Source organism: Sinohyriopsis cumingii, chromosome 2 (genome assembly GCF_028554795.1).
Source record: "Sinohyriopsis cumingii isolate HCF-2022 chromosome 2, ASM2855479v2, whole genome shotgun sequence".
Taxonomy (NCBI): domain Eukaryota; kingdom Metazoa; phylum Mollusca; class Bivalvia; order Unionida; family Unionidae; genus Sinohyriopsis; species Sinohyriopsis cumingii.
In genome coordinates, this window is record NC_142962.1 from 29,807,800 (window position 1) to 29,830,625 (window position 22,826).

General features: G+C 36.3%; 1 protein-coding gene across 1 annotated transcript in view; it reads right to left on the minus strand.

The window, feature by feature from the left end:
• Positions 1–2,107: 2,107 nt before the first annotated feature.
• Positions 2,108–22,826, minus strand: part of LOC149804545 (uncharacterized) — a 91,470-nt gene continuing 70,751 nt past the window's right edge. The window contains exons 10-12 of the mRNA XM_089933073.1: positions 9,913–9,946; positions 8,912–9,151; positions 2,108–4,507 (exon numbers count right to left, since the gene is read on the minus strand). Of these exons, the coding sequence (XP_089789199.1) occupies positions 3,801–4,507; positions 8,912–9,151; positions 9,913–9,946 (981 nt within the window). The 3' untranslated portion in view covers positions 2,108–3,800. The remainder of the gene's footprint in view (positions 4,508–8,911; positions 9,152–9,912; positions 9,947–22,826) is intronic.

A 22,826-nucleotide genomic window follows, 5' to 3' on the forward strand; every position in this document is an offset into this window, starting at 1 on the left:
TTCTTTTTTTCCTACTTGTATTTGCAATATCATGTTCATACTGAGGGCCTCATGGGGTGGATATTATATTATACTGAGTTACTCTCATTAAATAAGTATTTATAGATGTTATTAAGTCGTCTGCTCTATCAAATGAGCTACTTCAGTTTAGGAGTTAATTATATGTATATACTGAGCAAATTTTATATATATCACACAACTGGATGAAAAGAATTTCCACGAATCCAACGTAAGTACATTTCTTCTCTCCTTTTGTTTCTCTCATCTGAATATAAAACCTAGCTCTGTGATACTTTAGAAACTATAACACACTAAATCTGATTAAAAATTAAAATATTTCTTTATATGTCTGAGTTAACATGTTCACAAGATACCTTAAGTACAGTACAAGATTTGTTGTCATGAATTTTGGTCTTTGATATAATGAATTTTAAAAAAATCACTGAACTAGTCTCAATGTCAGAAATTTTATCAACATGCTATGTTTGGTTAAAATCAATCATCAATTTGAAAACAACTAAAAAATCCCAAACTTATATAAGTGGTATCATTCACGGTGTTAATGAGAATTCCACAAATTGGGTTTGATCAAAATCGATGCATACTTGTTACATCATCATGCTCACAAGCTAATACAGCTTAAAAAGACCAAGTCTAGATAAAAGATCAACATCGGATATCAACATTTTTCCTCGAATACAACTAAATATAACATCTAGAAGAAATTCACTTGTTTACGGACATGTCACAATGTTCATAAGCTTAATCAAGTACAATACAACAAATGACCTTTAACCTGAACCCCAGGTCAATTAAGTCCAGTTTACAAAATTAAACTACTTCACAAAACAGCAGATATGTCGGCAGTCAGATCTTCACCATTTCATTCAGAACCAATTAAATGTTGCAAGAAATGGTGTAGAGAAAACGAAATGTTAATGCCATCATTCAAACAAGTGGAGTAATGATAACATTTTTAGCTGGCAACCTATGGTACCATGCTAATTGTCAGGCAATTGGAGCAATGATAACATTTTTAGCTGGCAACCTATGGTACCATGCTGAAGGTCAGGCAAGTGGTGTAATGATAACATTTTTAGCTGGCAACCTATGGTACCATGCTAATGGTCAGGCAAGTGGAGTAATGATAACATTTTTAGCTGTCAACCTATGGTACCATGCTAATGGTCAGGCAATTGGAGCAATGATAACATTTTTAGCTGGCAACCTATGGTACCATGCTGAAGGTCAGGAAAGTGGAGTAATGATAACATTTTTAGCTGGCAACCTATGGTACCATGCTAATGGTCAGGCAATTGGAGCAATGATAACATTTTTAGCTGGCAACCTATGGTACCATGCTGAAGGTCAGGAAAGTGGAGCAATGATAACATTTTTAGCTGGCAACCTATGGTACCATGCTAATTGTCAGGCAAGTGGAGTAATGATAACATTTTTAGCTGGCAACCTATGGTACCATGCTAATGGTCAGGCAATTGGAGCAATGATAACATTTTTAGCTGGCAACCTATGGTACCATGCTGAAGGTCAGGCAAGTGGAGTAATGATAACATTTTTAGCTGGCAACCTATGGTACCATGCTGAAGGTCAGGCAAGTGGTGTAATGATAACATTTTTAGCTGGCAACCTATGGTACCATGCTGAAGGTCAGGCAAGTGGTGTAATGATAACATTTTTAGCTGGCAACCTATGGTACTATGCTAATGGTCAGGCAAGTGGTGTAATGATAACATTTTTAGCTGGCAACCTATGGTACCATGCTGAAGGTCAGGCAAGTGGTGTAATGATAACATTTTTAGCTGGCAACCTATGGTACCATGCTGAAGGTCAGGCAAGTGGAGTAATGATAACATTTTTAGCTGGCAACCTATGGTACCTTGCTGAAGGTCAGGCAAGTGGTGTAATGATAACATTTTTAGCTGTCAACCTATGGTACCATGCTGAAGGTCAGGCAAGTGGAGTAATGATAACATTTTTAGCTGTCAACCTATGGTACCATGCTGAAGGTCAGGCAAGTGGTGTAATGATAATATTTTTAGCTGGCAACCTATGGTACCATGCTGAAGGTCAGGCAAGTGGAGTAATGATAACATTTTTAGCTGGCAACCTATGGTACTATGCTAATGGTCAGGCAAGTGGAGTAATGATAACATTTTTAGCTGGCAACCTATGGTACCATGCTGAAGGTCAGGCAAGTGGAGTAATGATAACATTTTTAGCTGGCAACCTATGGTACCTTGCTGAAGGCCAGGCAAGTGGTGTAATGATAATATTTTTAGCTGGCAACCTATGGTACCATGCTAATGGTCAGGCAATTGGAGCAATGATAACATTTTTAGCTGGCAACCTATGGTACCATGCTGAAGGTCAGGCAAGTGGAGTAATGATAACATTTTTAGCTGGCAACCTATGGTACCATGCTGAAGGTCAGGCAAGTGGTGTAATGATAACATTTTTAGCTGGCAACCTATGGTACTATGCTAATGGTCAGGCAAGTGGTGTAATGGTAACATTTTTAGCTGGCAACCTATGGTACCTTGCTGAAGGCCAGGCAAGTGGTGTAATGATAACATTTTTAGCTGGCAAGGTCAGATTAGCACCATCTTGATTCAGAACCAGCTACACACTGCTATAATTGTGTTTTAGTTATAGGATCATACTGTTCAGTGAATGCAGCCATATAAAGAAATAACTAAATTGCAAGAAAACAATAATCTTTGTTTTTTGAATGCTGTTATCACCATCTGCCTAACAGATGCAGCTGTTTTGAGATTTTAAAAACTGTTGCAAAGTGACATTGGCATCATTTTCATTTAGGACCAACTACATATAGTATAAAGGGTTTCAGTTAAAATCAATATGATCAACCATTCAACAGGAGCAGAGACAGCATTATTTTCAACATTCAGTGCAACAATACTTGAACACTTTAGCAAGACAGATAACAAAACAAGGTCTGCACTTAATTAGGCTCGCACAGAAATGCTTTGGATATACCTGTTACAGTACATTGACATATTTTTGAATACAAGAGGATACATTGCATTTATGATAATTATACTTAAACTGAACTAAAAGAACAAAAACAAGATTTTGTCTTGACAAAACTTAATTGGTATTTATTTATTAAAGTGTTGCCTCAAGTAGATGTTGGTAACATTTTCATTGATCAAAATTTCAAAATTTCATTGAATATAATATTTATGGTGTACAAAGAATGTTGTTCTGAAAGAAAATTTAAGAAAATATATAACTTCTTAGAAAATTTCAGAATTTCATGATGTTTATTCAAATTTTCTGGGTTCTGCCCACCATTTTCGATGACATAATGAGCGATATATCAAGGTTTCTGTTACCAATTTTAATTGAGGTTTTCTTCTTATTCAAGTAATGGGGCCACTTTTTTGTGTATTTTCTAGCAAAGAAAATAGAGTCCAAGCCTGACCCTGTGTTACAAGTGAGACCATGTGTTATCATGCCATAGATTGTCATGGGAATGGGAAACTGTTCTACTTTGCTCTTTGTGTCTACACTATTATCATATATCATATGGTTCCAGCATTTTCTACAAAATTATGTGGAATACAACTGTATAGATCCAACTTGTACCTTTGCCATAAGACTGTTGATCCAGATAAAAAGTGGTACCTCCATGAACTGCAACCTGAAATATCAGTTTTAGTTATGCAATCTTCATCACATCTTCGTAACCAATGGTATGTTAAAATTAAATTAGTAAATTCCATACAATGTTCAGCTCCAATACATGTCACATTAATTCATGCACCAAATATTTCCAAACATAGCTCAGGGTTACGAACCTTCATGTCATTGTAAACTTCTGTAAGACGTACACCTTGCTCGAAAGTATACCCATCTTGGATACATGTTTTCTCCTTATTTGACACATTTTCATCATACAACCAATCTGGGTATCCACAAAGTAGCATGGTAACAATATATGGCAAATGATCATGTGAACTTATAATAAATCCTGGTGATCCAGATGCACCTTTGCTGAACGTGCAATCAAAGAGAATCTTACTTGGATTCTCTGCACCCTCATATCCACGGTAGCCTCTTCTACACCCTACTGGATGCTGCTTACTCCATATCTGACATTCCTGAATCTTTAATGAAGTGACATCTTCTCTAGGTTTCGATTTGTCTGACTGTTTCACTTTTCCCTCACTATGTCCAACAAAAGTCATTGGCAAATTTGTTAGACAATGTCCAAATCTTGTAAGTTGGCATGGAAAGTTCCACATGCCACGCTTTAGTTTCAGCACTGCTGTATCAAGTATTTCATTTTCATAGCAGATAATAGGTTCAAAATTGAACCTCTGTGTGCTTCTGTTTCTGTACAGGGCTTGCCCATGCTGTGATGTATCATCAGGCAGACTGTGGTCAAAATCAATATGGACATTGGGGTCTTCCAAGACTTTAAGATTTGGTTCACCTTCTCTTTGACTGACAGGTGGCACAACTGAAATACATGATGTATTGTAAATGATGGATAAAGTAAGTAACATGAACACACTAACAATGATGTTACTGGTTTATATACAGGGCTGGCTGAGACAACATGGCGTCTTGTGCAAAACAGAAATCTGGCACACACCCAAACATTAAAATGATAGCTGATAAGAAATCTCATGAGAAACTGATGTAATTTATGATCAAATAAAAAGATTTTCTTATGAAGAAAAAAAAAAAGTTTTGTTTCATTTTAGCTCCCTTGTCTGATTTTTGTGCCCCTTTCTTTTTTGATTAATAAAAACAGCTCCTTGTGCAAGCACACTGCTCCCACATAGCTTGTGCTGGCCTGATTAGACTTGTTTCAAATGAAATTCATGAAACAAGTAAAACATTTTCCCTCTTTGCAAGCCTTGGTGAGTAAAAATTCAGTTTCAGATATCTGATATGAAATAAGCAAAAATGTAAGATTATATTTATAACATGATAAAAAGTCCTTATTTCATGAAACTGGAGAAATGTAGTGCAATGACTTTGAAAATGCATTTGGAAGTCTTAGACCATTACTGTTTCTTTGCTTGACATCAAGACATCATGTGTGACATGTAGATTCTGAAAGCATTTCTTCTACGTGTACTACTACAGTATACATAAAATGGATTGTCCATATTACACTTGGGTAGTGTCATTTAAGGAGTTTTATATTTCCTGTTAATAGTTATAATGGGCCTTAGACATACACACACACACACACACACACATACACCCTGTATTTTCCAACCTGATTATGTCCAACCCCACTGATAACTATAAAAGCCATTGGAACACTTCAGTTCCAAGGAGAAAACTAAATCAAATGATATTTACTTGACCATTGGAGTAGAATGTCATAACTACTGAAATAATCACTCCATCCCAACAATGTTTTACTGCCATCCAATGTGTGCTTGAACTCAGTTTATCATGACTCAAGGTGGTCTGTTCAGGATCAGTTCTTTTGTTTATAGGATTTCTATATGCTTGTCATGCCATAATATGAGCACATCCTTTAGCATGCTTATTCAATATCCCCACTACGTAAGGAATCATTGACTGGAAACATGATCTTTTCTGGAGGGATTCAGAGGCTGACCTTGACCAAAAGTTGATCTGTGCATATTTCAGCCATTAACACAAATAGTTGGTTCTGTTTAATGTTATTTATAGTCACACCAGTACTGCTGAAAGTGTTCATTTATTTTATCATGCACAAATTATTATTTGAGAATTACAATTGTTCAATTAAATATATAAATCATGATGGCAAAAGTTATTTACAATCGAAATACATCCAATATTACCAATGTGCAACCAAGGCAGTCAACTACCACTAATGTATAGTTGTTATACAATTCTCATTTAAGGTACATCATACTTGCCTTTAATATAAATGCATGTGTGGCTAACAAAATCTTTATTTCCCACCCTTTAATCATCTGGATTAATACAGTTAGTGGATCATTCGAATACAAAATGACGTATCATTCATATGAGGGCTTTATCAATGCATTTCAACTTGAAATAACTTTGCATGCTGGTACAAAAATTGCCACATGCACCACCAGGCTTGATGTTGTGGTTCCGTTAGGGCTTGTATTGATATGCATGCTACAGAAAACATTAAAACAGTAACTATGAACTTGAAGTGAAATCATCATTATTGTGTTTCAGTTGGAAGCAAATCTGCAAATTTCACAGTAATTCTGTCAGCGGTTTATAGGCTTTCCATCAGTATCTCTGACTATGTCGTTACCAGTGCAAATGACAAATTTCCGATCAAAAAACTATATACCTATATTCAGTTACTAATCCCAATTAAAAAAATGCCATATCACAGAATATATTATCACTAGGTAAACCTATTAAATTGCTTCATACCATGCTTAGTGACATGGAGAGTACTGCCACTGGTTTTGTGGGTACATTTGTGTTTGTTGATAACAAAGACACATGAATCCAATCAACACATCGCTGCTTTCAGGTATAGATGAATCAGGTTTTGATATTGCTATAATGTGTTATGACTCCAGTTGTTCAAATATTTAAGAGAAAGAAGCAAAATCATCCAGTTTAGTAAAATCAACAAGAAAATTGAATTCTCTAAGTTACAAAGTGAAATTTAAAGAGACACGTACAGTATTGTGAACAAAATCCCAAATACTCCAAAATGTCCTACCACAGGTTCAAAATTATAGAATGTTCTGAATGAATTTCAAAAGTCTTGAATGATTTTGATGTATCACAATGATATAACCCAGAATGCCTTTCAATGAGTACTCAATAATCCAAAGTAGTGTTTTAGTCCAAAAAGTCAATAAGCGCTTTTGCAATTCCAAGGAATAATTTTAAAAAATTCTTCTAGAATTAAATCTGAACACAACTGATCCCAAAGACTGATATGAAATAGGAATGAATAACTGAGTACTAAATCCAATATTTACTAATTTCACTAAAACACTAATTTCTTGAATTCCCGAACTTCCAACAGAAAATTCCAGTTCTCTTCCAGAACATTCTGAACCTATAAAGAAGGCTAGGCATCAAACTTAAATTCAGGGTGAATGGTGAACTCAGTGGTATAATACTGTCTGATCACAGAAGTGGCCTCATGACCAATTGTGTGTACCAAAAAACAGGGTTCTCTTAAAAAAAAAAACATTCAAGTTCTTGTGATAGGCCTTTCTTATTATACTGAACATTTTTTACATTTAGCTGTAAATTAATTAGCAACTGTTGAAATTTAATTACCTTCTTGGTGTTATTGATTTCTAAGGTAGTTTATTTTCACCTTTCATGATAATATTCAGAGGAAGAGCCACAAAACTGGCAAAGACGACCCCTTCGTTTTATGCTAATTCCACATTTCAGAAAGGATCATACTCCTGGTATTTATGCAGTGTTAATACATGTGATTTACTGTAATCATAGTTACAAGATTTTCTGCACAACACCTTTACATCAATTTTGTCCAAGTGTTACTGAACATTTAATTTTCAAAAACACCTTTTATGTTTAATTAAATATTTGCCTATGGTGTATTGGAAAAGGTCAGGGGCAATCATTTAAGAGTTGAGTTAAATTACTGGGGTACTTGTCAGGAAAAAGTGTTTACATGGCTTTAGAATGATCAGTATGGGCTGAACAACAACCTGTAGGAAAAAATCGGGGGTTTTCTAAGGTCTACTGTTGTTGTAAATCAAAACTATAAAACTCCTCAAAAATGACACCACTGCTTACGCTAGCATGTAGTGTGAATGACCGCAGTTATGCTTATGTTTCATTTTGACTCAGGCTGCACCAGATGTACTTCCACTCAACTCCACCAGCTTGGGTGGAATTCTCAATTTGTGGATAACAGTGCACTTTCCGTATCAGACTATATCAACAAAGGACTCACAGCAATTGATAAATTCATTGATCAATCAAAATAAAGTACCACAAAGCACTGTGTAGCATCAGCGTGACATCACATGTAGCACAAGGATGTTGTGTGTCCTGTATCTTACTGTATGTGTTTGCTACCACTTACTGTTCTGCATGCATGTTTCACACCATACGGCCATTTCATTTCAAAAATAGGATTTAAATTTTGTTAGTTATAGTATTTAAGGCAATAAATATTGAATGGATAAAGTTTTGTCAGACAGCAAAACACTTAAATTTCCAAACATTAGAAATTCCTGCTATATTGTACTTTTTAAAATAAAATGCTTGACAAAAATATTGGACTCTCTTAAAATACCACAAATTAAGTAACTTCCACAAGAAATTCACATTTTCCAACCAAAATGCACTTTAATAATATACATTTTTACAGCTGATCATCAATTCACAAAACAATTTGTTAAGGACCAGGTCATTTATTTTAATTTATATAATATTGAAAACTACCTCTTAAACACTCGTCACTGAAAAACATTAATGACGGAAAGTCACATTGTCAGAGATACAAACATAAAGACAGACAGTATTAAGAGGCATGGAGTGAAAACAATAGTCTTATTGGTTGCTCCAAACATTGATCTAAGCCCAACACAAGCCATTCTGCCAAAGAATTACTTTTTCTGCTATAGCAGAAATTATGAAAGTTTCAAGATATAATTCTTCAAATGAAAGAAAATTTCAAATTTCAACAAATTAAAAACAATATCTTCTAAAATATTTTATCACAAAAGTACAGTTTATTCCCTATATTTCTGTCCAAACAATGGAAGAAAATCCCACACAGTGACCAAAGTTACATAACATTAGGTAATTATCCCAACCAAAGCTAAGTCTCCTTCTGTATTTAATCAAATTAGGATATTCTGTGTGGGGCTGATTGACATTTTAGTACTTGGGAATTGACTTCACATTTTTTAATCGTAAGGTATACCTGAATTAATGATGCCCATCACAACATGAAGTGCTGTCATTATATAGCTTCCACCAACTCTGAAGCCAGTGCCCTGGATACCTGGGGACCGAATAATTCCAATGGATTTTGCCACCTCTACTATCAACCCCAGGTTGTACACTGCTTCTGTCTCATCACGAATGCTGCGAAAATTTCCAGGGCAATCTGGAGGGTTTACATTTGGATGACCTTTCTCTTCATCCACATGTGCTTTGATGCCTACAAAGATGAAACTTTATGAAGAAAGGGTTGTCCTGGAACCCTTTTGAAACTCACATGTAAGCTGCACACAGGCTGTAAATATGCCATATATGTGGCATACAGATGATTTTGTCTTAGCAAAGTACAAAAAGATTACTGATATATGCCAGCACATATAGTGAGCTATCTGTTGTACAATATATTTTGGCATACTTTATTTACATTCAGAAAGATGATTAACAGGCAACCATAGATATGGCACGATCTACATCAGATTCCCTTGTGGATGGTACTCATGAAGTATGTGTACAATTAGCCTTACAAATTTAACACCAAAGGTAATCATGAACATGGCACAGAGTTTCATTTTCTGAATTTTAAAGCTAATTATATGCCCTCATACCCAATGGTATATCAACATAATTTATGTAATTTTTCAGTGATTAAGAATATGGTAATATTTGTAATAGCATTTAAGCATAAAAAGTAGCTATCCACCCAAGGCATGCAACATATTGTTAATTATATAAATAATGAAAACTACTATTAAAGATAACTGAAAAAAAGTCATTGGGTTTTCTTTAATTTTACATCATCTTAAATGGTTCATGTATGGGATGAGATTGCAATTTTTTTAAACAATTGCTTCAGTGACTTTACTATTACTCCGCAGGATTATTTATGAACTCAAGTTGGCACATTAACAACGCTGCATAAAAATAATTCACGATTTTCAGTAATTGCAGGATTACTGTTGTTCATATCAACTGTTTAATTACCTTGATTTCCTGCTGATGAAGAGTTTGATTCAGCCTGAAAAGGAAAAGAAAAAAAATCCATTTTAAAATTAAAATTATCATAAAATTAACGTTACAAGAAAAATATTTAAAAAAACAGGCATCATCCGGCAGATCTATTTTTAATTTGTGTATAAGAAGTGACCAAAAACTATAATTAACTTGCACATTTGAAGACTGCATGAACATTATAAAATCAAAAGCATAGCTTTGTTCATACAGTACTTGCAAATAGTGTGAATTAAGATGTTAAACTCGTTGAAGGTAGTCCACTTTTGTAAATTCAATGCTTACTGAATATAGCGTTTAAAGATATGAACGTTTTGTCAATTATGTCACTTTATGCCAAGGTGTGTCATAGACCTATTACTTCTCGGAGAGACTGGATGTTAAATGACATTGTTGCAACTTTAGTCTCTTACCAAATAAGGAAAAAGAAAGGTCTCAAATCTATAATAATCACAAAACAGCACCCCCCCTTTAGCTTTTTTCCTTTTATTTATTTCAATAAACTCACTTAAAATTGAATCCCCTCTACTCTGAAAACTAACCAAAAGTTTCCATCCTAAGTGCCAATAAAAACCAAACTAACCAACTGATTCACATATTTAATTTGTATTGTGTACTTGCTCTTTGTCTGTGATTGAGGGTTGAAGTTTGGCCTATCTAATACATGTATTTATCATCTTTTAAAGATGTTTACTTCATGGCCATATTCACAAACTTAAAATGTTCTGGAAACAAACTTGTGACCCACATACTGGGCATTTTTGTGTGTCTTAGGATGAGGTAAACAAAATTATTCATTCCTGTTTTGAGTTTAGTCTATGGAATCATTGATCTTTAATTTCAATTATTCATGGGAATTACAAAGTTCTTGTTGACTTTTTGAACTAAAACACTACTTTGAGATTATTGAGGACTCATTGAAAGACATTCTGAATTATATCAATGTGACACATCAAGACTATTGGTACACTGACACATTCAAGACTATTGGTACATCAGTACATTCAAAATTGAAATTCATTCAGAACATTCTAAACTTCTGGACTTGTGATAGAAAATTTACAATTATCTGAGATTTAATTCATAATACAGTAAGTTCCTCTTAAATTTTCACTTTGTAACAAACAAAAATAAATTATTTGTTAATTTTAATAGACTTGTTGGTTCTGCTTTATTCAAAAAAACAACTAATTGAGACCATATAGATGTAACACAAACCCAGTGAAATTTTCACCCTGGTCAGGAAATCAGCTAATGACTTTTCAGAGTGCACAAAACCCAATATACGCAATGGGAAATCATGGCCAGTAAAAAAATGTCAGAAGTCTATATCTGGCTGAGGAGTAATCTTCAAAAATAATTGTTTATGATTTAATGATAGTGGATGCTTAAATCAAGAAATCTATTTTTAGTTGCTGAGAATCTGACAATACCCAAGCTACATTCACCTGACCAATGCTATATCCACGTACCCAATGCTACAGTCACATACCCAATGCTATATCCACATACCCAATGCTACAGTCACATACCCAATGCTCTATTCACATACCCAATGCTATATCCACGTACCCAATGCTACAGTCACATACCCAATGCTATATCCACATACCCAATGCTACAGTCACATACCCAATGCTCTATTCACATATCCAATGCTATATCCACATACCCAATGCTACAGTCACATACCCAATGCTACATCCACGTACCCAATGCTACAGTCACATACCCAATGCTATATCCACATACCCAATGCTACAGTCACATACCCAATGCTATATTCACATACCCAATGCTATATTCACATACCCAATGCTATATTCACATACACAAATACTACATTACATACCCATGCTAATAAGTTCTAGTCATCACATATCTCATTATTCATGATATAAAAATAAATAGCCATTGTTATTAAGACTATATATATGTATTATAAAGAATGTGTACATGTATTGAAAATACAATGATTTGATTAAAAACAAGCCACTTCCTACATTAACTTTCAACAGAAACAAAAAAATAAAATGAAAATGAAGGCAGACATTAATAAGCATTTGCATGTACTTGTATTGAAGAGTACACAATACATCTAGTTATTGGGTAAAATTAGAGAAGCTCAGGAAATGAAAACCAAAACCGTCAAGTGGCAACTGCAAAAGCCTGCAATCAACAGCCAAAAAAATCTACAATTTCAGACTAAATTCTGTACCACCTAATACAATCTGTAATCATTCAATTCAAATAAAGTTTTATACATACCTCGATGTGATGATTAAGCCTTCAGATAAGCATGCAAAAAGAGGGTTCATTTTGAAATAATGGCTGATCAGTGTGATTTGGTGATTTGTAATTTTGATTTTTTTAAACGTAGTTTAACAATTTTTCAGTCATATTGCTACGATGTCTTCAGTGTGTAGCATGATGTCCCACCCAGTCATATTATCCAAACACCAGGCTGACCAGTCCTAACACTAACCTCTTACACTGAATGCCAAGTGAGACAGCTGCTAGTACCATTATTATAAGTCTTTGGTATGACTCAGCCAGGGATTGAACCTGCGACCTCCCACATCCAAGGTGGATGCTCTAACCACAAGGCCACTGGAGCGGTGCTGATTTATTGTTTCAGAATATCTTCATAGTTCTGTCCATTCATCTTATACTGCACAGTTTTGTACTCACTTGCTTACAGTAGCTGACAGAAATATCACATATCCCACTTGTGTTTTTTTACAAACTACAGTGAAAGCACCTTATACCCCCCCCCCATGTGTTTCCTATTGTACTGGTTTTAAAATTAGGGTTGGCAGGTTGTTTTTTTTGTACAATGTGCAAAAAATGTGCTAGGTTCAGCAGTGAGAACAGGTGCAGCTGGCTGAATGGAAACAGGGATATTTTTTTTTAACTTACTAAGTTCCAATATATGATCTTTCCATTCATAAGCGTGCACAATTGTAAAACACTGAATTGTAAACTTTCATTTTTGTTTTGCCTTGGTCCTTCTCAATGAATAGTTTCTGACTTTTACTGTAAAGAAAAGCCTCCTTTAAAAGCAATGTGAGGTGGTCTGTAGCATACAAAGGTGTATTATATGTCAAAAGAAATTTAGTAAGAAACTGTTCTGTTTCATAAAAGTATCAATGTGTGATATTGTTTTATTGCTATCTAATAATCTTCAGTTTTTGTTGGATTGGTCGAGGGAGCTGTTGTTTCCCAATGTGTTTTGATGACCTGATATGTGTACATGTTTTGATGACTTGACACGTGTATACAAATACTATTTTTTAAAACAACATGATCACTGACAGCAATGTTGTAAAAATAAGACATCAACCTCCCAAAACAACATATTCACTGAAAGAAATGTAGTGAAGTGATGACAACCTCTTGAAATAACATGATCACTGACAGGAATGTTATAAAGACAATATGTACCGCTTCTGTGGTTAGAGTGTCTGCCTCAGATGCGGAAGGTCATGGGTTCAATCCCCGGCCAAGTCATACCAAAGACTTACAAAAATGGTACTAACAGCTGCCTTGCCTGGCACTCAGCATTAAGAGGTTAATGTTGGGACTGGTTGGCCTGGTGTCAGGATAATTTGACTAGGTGGGACATCGTGCTATATGTCTGTGACATGATGCCCCAGTGCAAGACATCATTTTAAACTGTCACAATGCAGACATCATAGCAATATGACTGAAAAATTGTTAAAGCTGTGTTAACAATCCAAATCATACACACATAAAGACAATACAGCCTCCTAAATCAAGAAGATCACTGCAGAAATGTTATAACTACAATGAGTAATAATGATGTTTAATACAGTGACTCATGTTACTAACTCCACTTGAAATTGGGTTTAGCATTACACATTACATCATCTAATTTTGGTATAATTTAATATAATTTTTTAAATTAAAACTGAATGAAATCCACCAAGATTTACATCATACTTAATTCACACCTATCCTTTTATATAACAAAGTTTTGAACAAAATTTATGTTTCATGCAAACAGTACTTTCAACATTCATTTTTTAAAATACAGATTTTAATTCTTTATATACAACAGATATGAAATCCATAATCCTTGTTACTATATACTCGTATGTCTAAATCTACTCCTGCTATGCACGAGGTGATGGGTTTGAACCCCATCCAAGTCATCCCAATGACTTACAAAAGTGGTACTTGCAGCTGCCTTGCTTGGTGCTCAGCATTAAGAGCTTAGTGTTAGGAGAGGTCAGCCTGGTGTCAGGATAATGTGATTGGTGGGACATGATGCTATATGTCTGCATCATGATGCCCAAGTGGTAGACATCACTATAAACTGCCACACTGTAGACATTGTAGTGATATGATTGGAAAATTTTTGAAGCTATATTAAAAATCGAAAACACATACACACACACAGTGCTAATCATTGAAGCTACATTAAATATCCCAATCACAGACACACACACATACACTTACAATCACACAGTGCCAGACATCACTATAAACTGCCACATTGCAGACATCGTAGTGATATGATTGGAAAAATTGTTAAAGCTACGTTAAAAATCCAAATATCACACACACACACAGAGTGTTAGACATCACTATAAACTGCTACACTGCAGACACAGTGATATGACTGGAAAGTTGTTAAAGCTACATCAAAAATCCAAATATCACACACACACACACACGGAGTACTAGACGTAACTATAAACTGCTACAGTGCAGACATCATAGTGATATAATTGGAAAATTTTTAAAGCTACATTAAAAATCCAAATATCACACACACACACACAGAGTGTTAGACATCACTATAAACTGCTACACTGCAGACACAGTGATGTGATTGGAAAATTGTTAAAGCTACATTAAAAATCCAAATCACACACACACACACATGATTAATATGATCCATATAGGAATACATGTTATAATGAAATACAAATTCAGTTTTTCAATTTTACCAAGATTTATAGCATAAAGTTAATCTGATTGCAGTAATCAGCATTTCAGCTAAACATACGATCTCAATTAAGTCTGACTTCAATTTTGGTTTACGCCAAGTTTGCTGGGTAAACATTAACTTCTCATCTATGTGCAGTATATCTAGGCTCATTTACAAAGAAAATAAATGTGCCAAATGCACAGATTTTAAACAAATGTCAATTCTGATCTCCATTTGCCCAATAAAAAAACCCATCAGTTAACTATTTTAAAACTATTTGTACTACCACAAGGATAATTGTGATGAGGGGTGAATGGGTCTTGTTGGGCACTGTAAACAAAGCAATATTGACCCCCTAGGGCCAACCAAACCCAGGAATGGGGTTATGACTCATTCAGCCAAAGGAATATCGTTTTATGGTGTATGAAAATATGGGTCATCATTCTTAGCATCACTTGGAAAAGAATTCTTGGAGATACGGGTTGTATATTTAGTGATCATCCACTTTTCGATTTCAATTGTATCTGTCCACAAAGGGAGATATCAGGTCAGGTCCTGTACTTGTTCCTTTGTTTTTAGTAAACATCCTTAGTGCCTGCCATTGTGGAAGCACTGGGTCAGGTCCCGTACCTGATCCTTTCAGATTTGTTCCTGGCAAGCCACTCTGGTCTACATAATAGGGGGTCCCTGTAATATTTTAGTGTTTCTTCACCCTCCCAACATTAATGATCATATACCAAGGTATCCTTGTTCTTATTTATTATTCACAAGTGGTATTATATGAATGGCTTTTCAGAACATATTCCAATGTCTTTTGTTATCTGCCCATCTTGGGATACAACAGGCAAGGTCCTGTACCTGTCCTCTTTTTCGTCTTTTGTTATCTGCCAACCTTGGGAGATAACAGGCCAGGTCTCATACATGTCATATTTTTCATCTTTTGTTATCTGCCCACCTTGGGAGATAACAGGCCAGTTCCTGTACCTGTCCTCTTTTTCTTCTGCACTTTTGTATCAGCTTTTTGGCCTGATAACAGGCCCCATTACATACCAGGCTGTCACCTTCTGTACAAATGCCATTTTGCTAAGGAACAATTGGTTGCACCTATTATAGCTTACCATGTAAGCATGCTATGTACTAAATAAAAGGAATTATAATTTGTATCAGGTAACCATACATACATCAGTTTGTCAATCACAATTTGTTAGTGCATACTCAATTAAATAATACCATGCCTTGTGCATAGTACACATTCAGGGTAGTCCATGTTACATGTTTCTTACTATTATGTTCAATACAGTATTTTTTCTGACTTTACCAGATCATGCCATCCAAGCATAAAGCATCAGCAGGGGTTAAGCAGGCTCTCAAGAGAGTTCAGTCCACCGGTTCATGGATTCGGTCAGTTGTCCACCATAAACAGCAGCATGAATCTGGAGCAACACATGCAGCAGATACAGTCAACCAAGCTACTACTGACCAGATAACACAGCAAGTGGTACAGCAGATTACACCAGTCATCACCACACAAGTGGACAGAAAGTTGGACCATATCATGGAGATGCTGCATGGGACCACTCATCTGCAACAACCTAAAATGTCATTGTGGGAACCAGAGCAAGGGCCATCTGCCTCCTCCAGTGCCTAAACAGAAAGCAATGTTCAACTGTCAATCAGGGGGAAGCATTGCAGTACAGGCTACCTCAGCCTTAACAGGACTCTCATACAGGTATAGGTACTCTGAGTGATTTCTTAACACCTATTACTACTTTGGACACACACAGTCAATCCAACTTTGTAAGCACATCAATTGATATAACTGCCTCTGTAGCTGAAAAAATTAAGCAGCAGATTTGGGCCGGGATATACACAGATTTTCAAACTCTCCTTTCCAAATCCACTGACAATATGTATAGATTACAGTTTGATGTCACATCAAATGCATCTAAATTAAACCTAGTCACCATGGCCAAGAAGTCCCCACTCTCCATCATTCATTAGTTGACAGCATGGAACAGATTTGCTACTATAATATGCATGAAATCCACCATGTTGAGCACTGTGTTATCTCACCACATGGAAATCGTCATGAATTTGGCTGAGTGTAGGGCTCATTGGAGATACTATGAAGAGCAGTTCTGACGCATGATAGAGACGGGAGAGGCAAAGTGGGGTTCAACTAAGCTTGAACTTTACTTGCGATCTGTTCTTGACATCATGGGTGACAAGGCGGCCACCAGCACTGCCACATTACCATCCTCATTTTCAAAACTGAATCCCCAAAAGGGGCCTGCTTTAACCACCACAGAGGGCCACATTGTTCTGCAGGGCTAGCATGTTATTGTTGTTGTAGGGTTTAACGCCAATTTTTCAGCACAAGATAGGCAATACATGGTGGCCAGTATAACTGGTGGAGGAAGAACCCTGGTAAACCCCGGGAAGAACCACCGACCTACGTTAAGGTACTGGCAAGCTTTCTCATGCGCCCACGTTAGCCGAGCCTGAGATGCGAAGACATGCAGACAGAGGTGAGATGGCAGTGATCTGGAACAGTGAGCGCTTTAGACCACTTGGCCACTCGGGACCCTGGGCTAGCATGTAAATACCTGCATAATTGTTTCAATTGCTTGTATGCTAATCCCTTCACCAAATGCAAACTGCCCATTCAACAACATTCAAATTGTTGTCATGGTGGCTACAAACCCACTCAGTCCCATGGACCAACAGCAAACTCTCTACAACACAGCCAGCAAGGGAAAGGGGTCCTGCAAAAATAGTAAGCCTCCTACTCCTGTTAAAGCTGACAGGCTACAACATTGGTTGAAAGGGTACAACATTGGCAAGATACATTTCTTGAAACATGGATTTACATTTTGTATTTAATGTGGGGCATGAGGGTCCTCTGGCACCTATTCAAACTCATAATCTAAAATCAGTCATACAAAATCCAGAGATTGTAAAAGACAAAATTGACAAAGAACTTGATGCTGGCAGGTTTGAGGGGCCTTTAAAGAGCCACCCTTTCTCACTATTTAAAATATCACCCCTTGGCTTGGTTCCAAAGAAAACACCTGGTCCTTTTCACATGATTCACAACTTATCACATCCTCAGGGTCTTCTAAATGATGATGTATCTCCGGAAAAAAGTGTTGCTCAATATCAAACTTTGGAACATGCTATTACAGTCATTAAAAAACTTGGCAGAGGTTGTGTTACGGCAAAAACAGACATAGCTAAGTGCCTTCAGAATTATTCCACTCTGCCAGACTGTTTGGCTTCACTTGGAATGAAATGTATTATTATGACAAGTGCCTTCCTATAGCTCCAGTTGTCAAATCTTTTAATATTTAGCACTGGCCACATGATACATGTTTTAGATGACTTTCTTCTGTTGGAATCACACCTGTAAGGACAAATCAGACCAATTCTTAATTCTTTGTGTAGATATTGGTATTCCCATGTCTTGTGGAAAAAAACATTTCTTCCCAGTACAACACTGACCTTTTTGGGCTATGAACTGGATACAATCAAGATGGAAGTAAGACTTCCCATAGATAAACTCCAGAACTGCTACAGTCTGATAACACGCTGCCTAACAAGAATGCCATAGGAATACAGTTTCTTGTGATGCTAGATTGCCAATTGACAAGTGTATTTTGGAAAAACTTATCCATGCTACAACTCATACTATAACTTCTTGGTACAAACGGCTCTTATTTCGAGCTTTGTTTTCCTTGGCATTCCATGCCTTCCTTAAAATCTGGGAGATCACAGTGCAGTCTCTTAGCTTCCAAAACCCATATCTGTTGCACACTCATCAGTTGGCTCTTGACCACCATTCCATCACTCTAACATTCAACACCTTCAAACACAGCCAGGGCCAGAAGTTCACCTTAACAATAAAAACAATAATGATGCAGTCTGTCCTGTCTCAAATCTCCAGCGATATGTCCAAATGCAAGTTACTGGTCCAGGTCCAATATTTATGTATCTTTCAAACACAACTCAGGCAGAATTCAATGCACAGCTCGAACTTGCTCTGCAGTTCTGCAGATTTGATCCAAAATGCTTCAAGTCATAGCTTTAGAATCAGAGCAGCAACAACTGCTGTGGCGCAGGGCTTGTCTGATAGATTCGTCAGTTAGGACAATGGAAATCGGATGCTTTCAAATGATATATTATATGTTCTGAACGTCATTCCAACCTTTAATTCATTTCTGTACTCAATTAAGTTAGCACGCAAAGGGGGATCGGGGTTCTTAGTTGCACTCTTTTAAATCCACCTCCAAGTGCATTTTCCATTATAATCATAGTCTGGGTAAATATCAGGCTCACCATTCATACCTACATTATAGACATATATTGTATATCATGTTATTTTCATGTTCACAAAAATACTCACACAAATGTTGCTTTCCATTTCAGGTCTAGTGGATACACAGACCTCAACACACTGTTGTCACAGAATTGAGTAAATCCTTTTATTTATCAAATACATGTACTCGGGTTTAGTTTCTTGTGTACAATGATACACGAGGGTGATTTATGTATATTGCACAATATTTCTAAACATGTAAGTTTGGTTCATCGTCAACATGATCTGTGTATAAATGCCTCACCGTAAGACTAAATCTACAAATTACAGAACATCCTGTCATTGAGCAGTCTACTTTAAGGACTTGCACATCTTCAGCTGTAGAGGTATGTGAGTTATTTATTAATTTCTTGTGTATAAGTTATAACTATTGTACTACCACATTTATTTTTGTATATTTTCTATGTAGCTTCAGCTTACACAGTATAATGCAAATATTTTATATTCTTGTTTGTGACTTAGCAAGAGATTTATATTAGCAATATAAAGTTGCATTGTTAAAAAACATTTAGTACTGTAGGATTCTTATCAGGCACGGGTAGGTTTACTTCTGAACCTGTGTATTGTTTTGTAATTTTTGTACCGATAAAGTAATCTGTATAACTTACCATATACAACATCATTTTGTTTTATTGTATATGCACGTGTCATGCATAGTACACAGTGTTAGATGTATTTTCAGTTGAGCGGAGTCGCAGCTGTTGAGCTGATCAGTTGTAGCTGTAGAGCTCATTAGAATCGATGTGGTACCAGCTGTAGAACTAACTGTAGAAGTTGACCACAGCAGCTGTAAAGCTGAACCACTGCTGCCATAGAGCTGACTTAACAGTGTTGCTGGTCGAGTAGCAGGTGATTGGGCATTGTTGACCCATTGGTGGGTGCTAATTGCTTGATTGACCAAGCAACTGAATTTTGGTTGGTGACTACCTGGAATACTGACTGCTTGATTGACCAGTGTGACTGAGATTGAAGGACATAAGGAAAGGGAGGGATGGAACTATGCAATAACAGCAGGTAAGTATTATAAAAGTTTAGCCACATAAAAAAAAATACATTTTAATAGCATGTAATAATTACAAAAGTTTAGCCCCATAAAAAAATACATTTTAATACCAGTAAATACATTATCAGCTACTGCTATTATTGCATTGCTGACTTTGGCAGCCCAGTGTGAAGCTAATGGCCTAAAACACAATTAACATACCACTGTTATAAGTAGGATATTCCACTGCCAACTAGTGAATGACTTGACAGCTTTGTTGGGCTATAACAATTAAACCCAAAGGTGAAAATACCATCACTCTTGGGAGCCAATGATCTAAGGTAACATGACAAAATAGTGGAGTGGGAATGAAAGAAGGCAGCTTTCATGTCATCGTCTAATGAGAAATAATTAGAAAAAGAGAAAAGATGCTGCAATAACTCTGATCAAATGGGCTTTGATTTTGATAAAATACAGTTTTCAAGTGAAAAAATTATAAGCCCTTTTAATACTCAAAACATTCCATCTGTCAAAGCATAGGTAGAAAAAGATGGTTACAACACTTTTTTCAGACAGATAAAACTGTAAAACTCTAACTGGGCAAAGGAGTCTATCTTGATCATCCTCAGCACACAAATGACCAAGACTGGGGATTTCAATAGGAACAGGAGATACTACAGGTAGCTGATTAAAGGGCAAGATTCCTTAAGGACACTCCAATCAAAGGAACAAAAGAATACACAAGATATTCAACCTTGACATTAATGAAAGAATGGTCGCTGAAGCTCACTGTACCTGAGCAGTTCAGAATCATGTTGGTCTAACCATATGGTGGATTCCATAGATACCTTTAGAGTGCTAGCGAGGGCTACCTTGATGATAGATGCTGAACAATATTTTAGTTCAAAGAGTAAAAGAAGAAAATCCAGAACTGCAGTAAAAGGGGGTAGACAGGATCAATGTATTTCCTATTGCACCAATCTGTATACCTTGGAGGATGATCGCTTTTAGCCTGAGCAATATTTCTGACAACCTTGCTCAAAGACTGATCTTGGCAGATGAGCCAGGTGTGAAGGTGGAGGATTTGAGGATTGCTGTGCATAAGGGACACTCTTTGTTACAACAGTAGATCCTTCCTCAGCAGTAATTACCCTGTTTCATCCACTAACAGGTCAAGGAGATCATTGAGGTATTTTCAGCAGGGCCACATTGGAGTTATCTGGATAAGTCATGACATTAAAGCCCTGACATTGTGAAGAACTTGATTATTCTGAAAGGTGGGAAGGTGTTGGCATACAGTTCATACCACCTCAGACTGAAGGTATCCACTGCCTATGCCCTCTGGTCTGAGACTGGAGAGATATAAAATGGATGCCTGTTGTTCAGCTTCAGTGCAAACAAATCTACCATCAGTTTTCCCCACTGTTATTATATCTATATTGTGTCCATTATTGTAGATTGTACTTTGGGCTAATGTTCATTTGTGGATAACATGTTTACATAGCTAACTTTTGTAAGCTGTAAATAATATTTTGATACAAATTTCTGAGTAATATTCTTGAAACAGCTGGATGGAATTTTCCAATTAGAAATGACTTGCATCTATTGAATTCCAGAACATTCTATCGTGTCTGTATAAACAGAGACCAGTTTGTGGAGTCATATTTAGTTGTGTTCAGATATAATTTGAGAGGAATCAATTATTTAAATATTCAGTGGAATTACTAATGTACTCATTTACTACTTGGATTTATACACATTATTAAACTGTACTGAATACTCATTCCAAGAAATTACATTGTGGCACATCAGTGGATTCATGACTATTGGAATTCACTTGGAACATTCTATACTTTTGGACTTATGAAAGGACATTTAGGATTATCTGTGATTTAATTCACAATATTGAAAGTGTTTCTTAAATTTATACTGAGTAATTTAGTAAAATAAATAACTTGTTGATTTTAATGAAATTGGTGCTTTCACTTTCTTTCAGTTACTTATTTTAAGACCTAGAGTCATAACAACAGAAACTGCATCCCTACTACTGACTGGTGTAGCAACCATTCTGTGGGGACTGCTCACCTGTCTGTCCACCAGAACAATCCTCTTGCCTGGGATGTGGCAGACTCTGAGCGATCTCCTCCAAGGGTGTCCAATGGAGGAGGCCATAAAACTTTCAAGAGTGATGCAATGTTGTCTGAGGCATATCTGATCTATGTAGCGGCAATGATGCAGTGTTAGAAAAATGATCCATATTTCAAGATTGCTGCATGGAAGCTTCTTTCATGCTCTGGGTGAGATTCCCCCTATGAATCTTGGACATCAGTGTAACGGAAGGAGAGAGGTTACAAAGTAGGAATTGAAACTCCAGAGAGAAGCTTGTCCTGACATTTCCACCAACTCGTATGGTGATGAAACTTGGATCCTATGGTGATCCGGTAGGACAAGGGGTCCTTGTGAGATTGCCAGTTCACTAAAAGCAAGAACTGTAATGGCCACATATGAAGCAACCTTGGGTGAACTATGTCTGTTGCCATATGCAGAGTCTTCAGGACAGGAAGGTAGCAGCA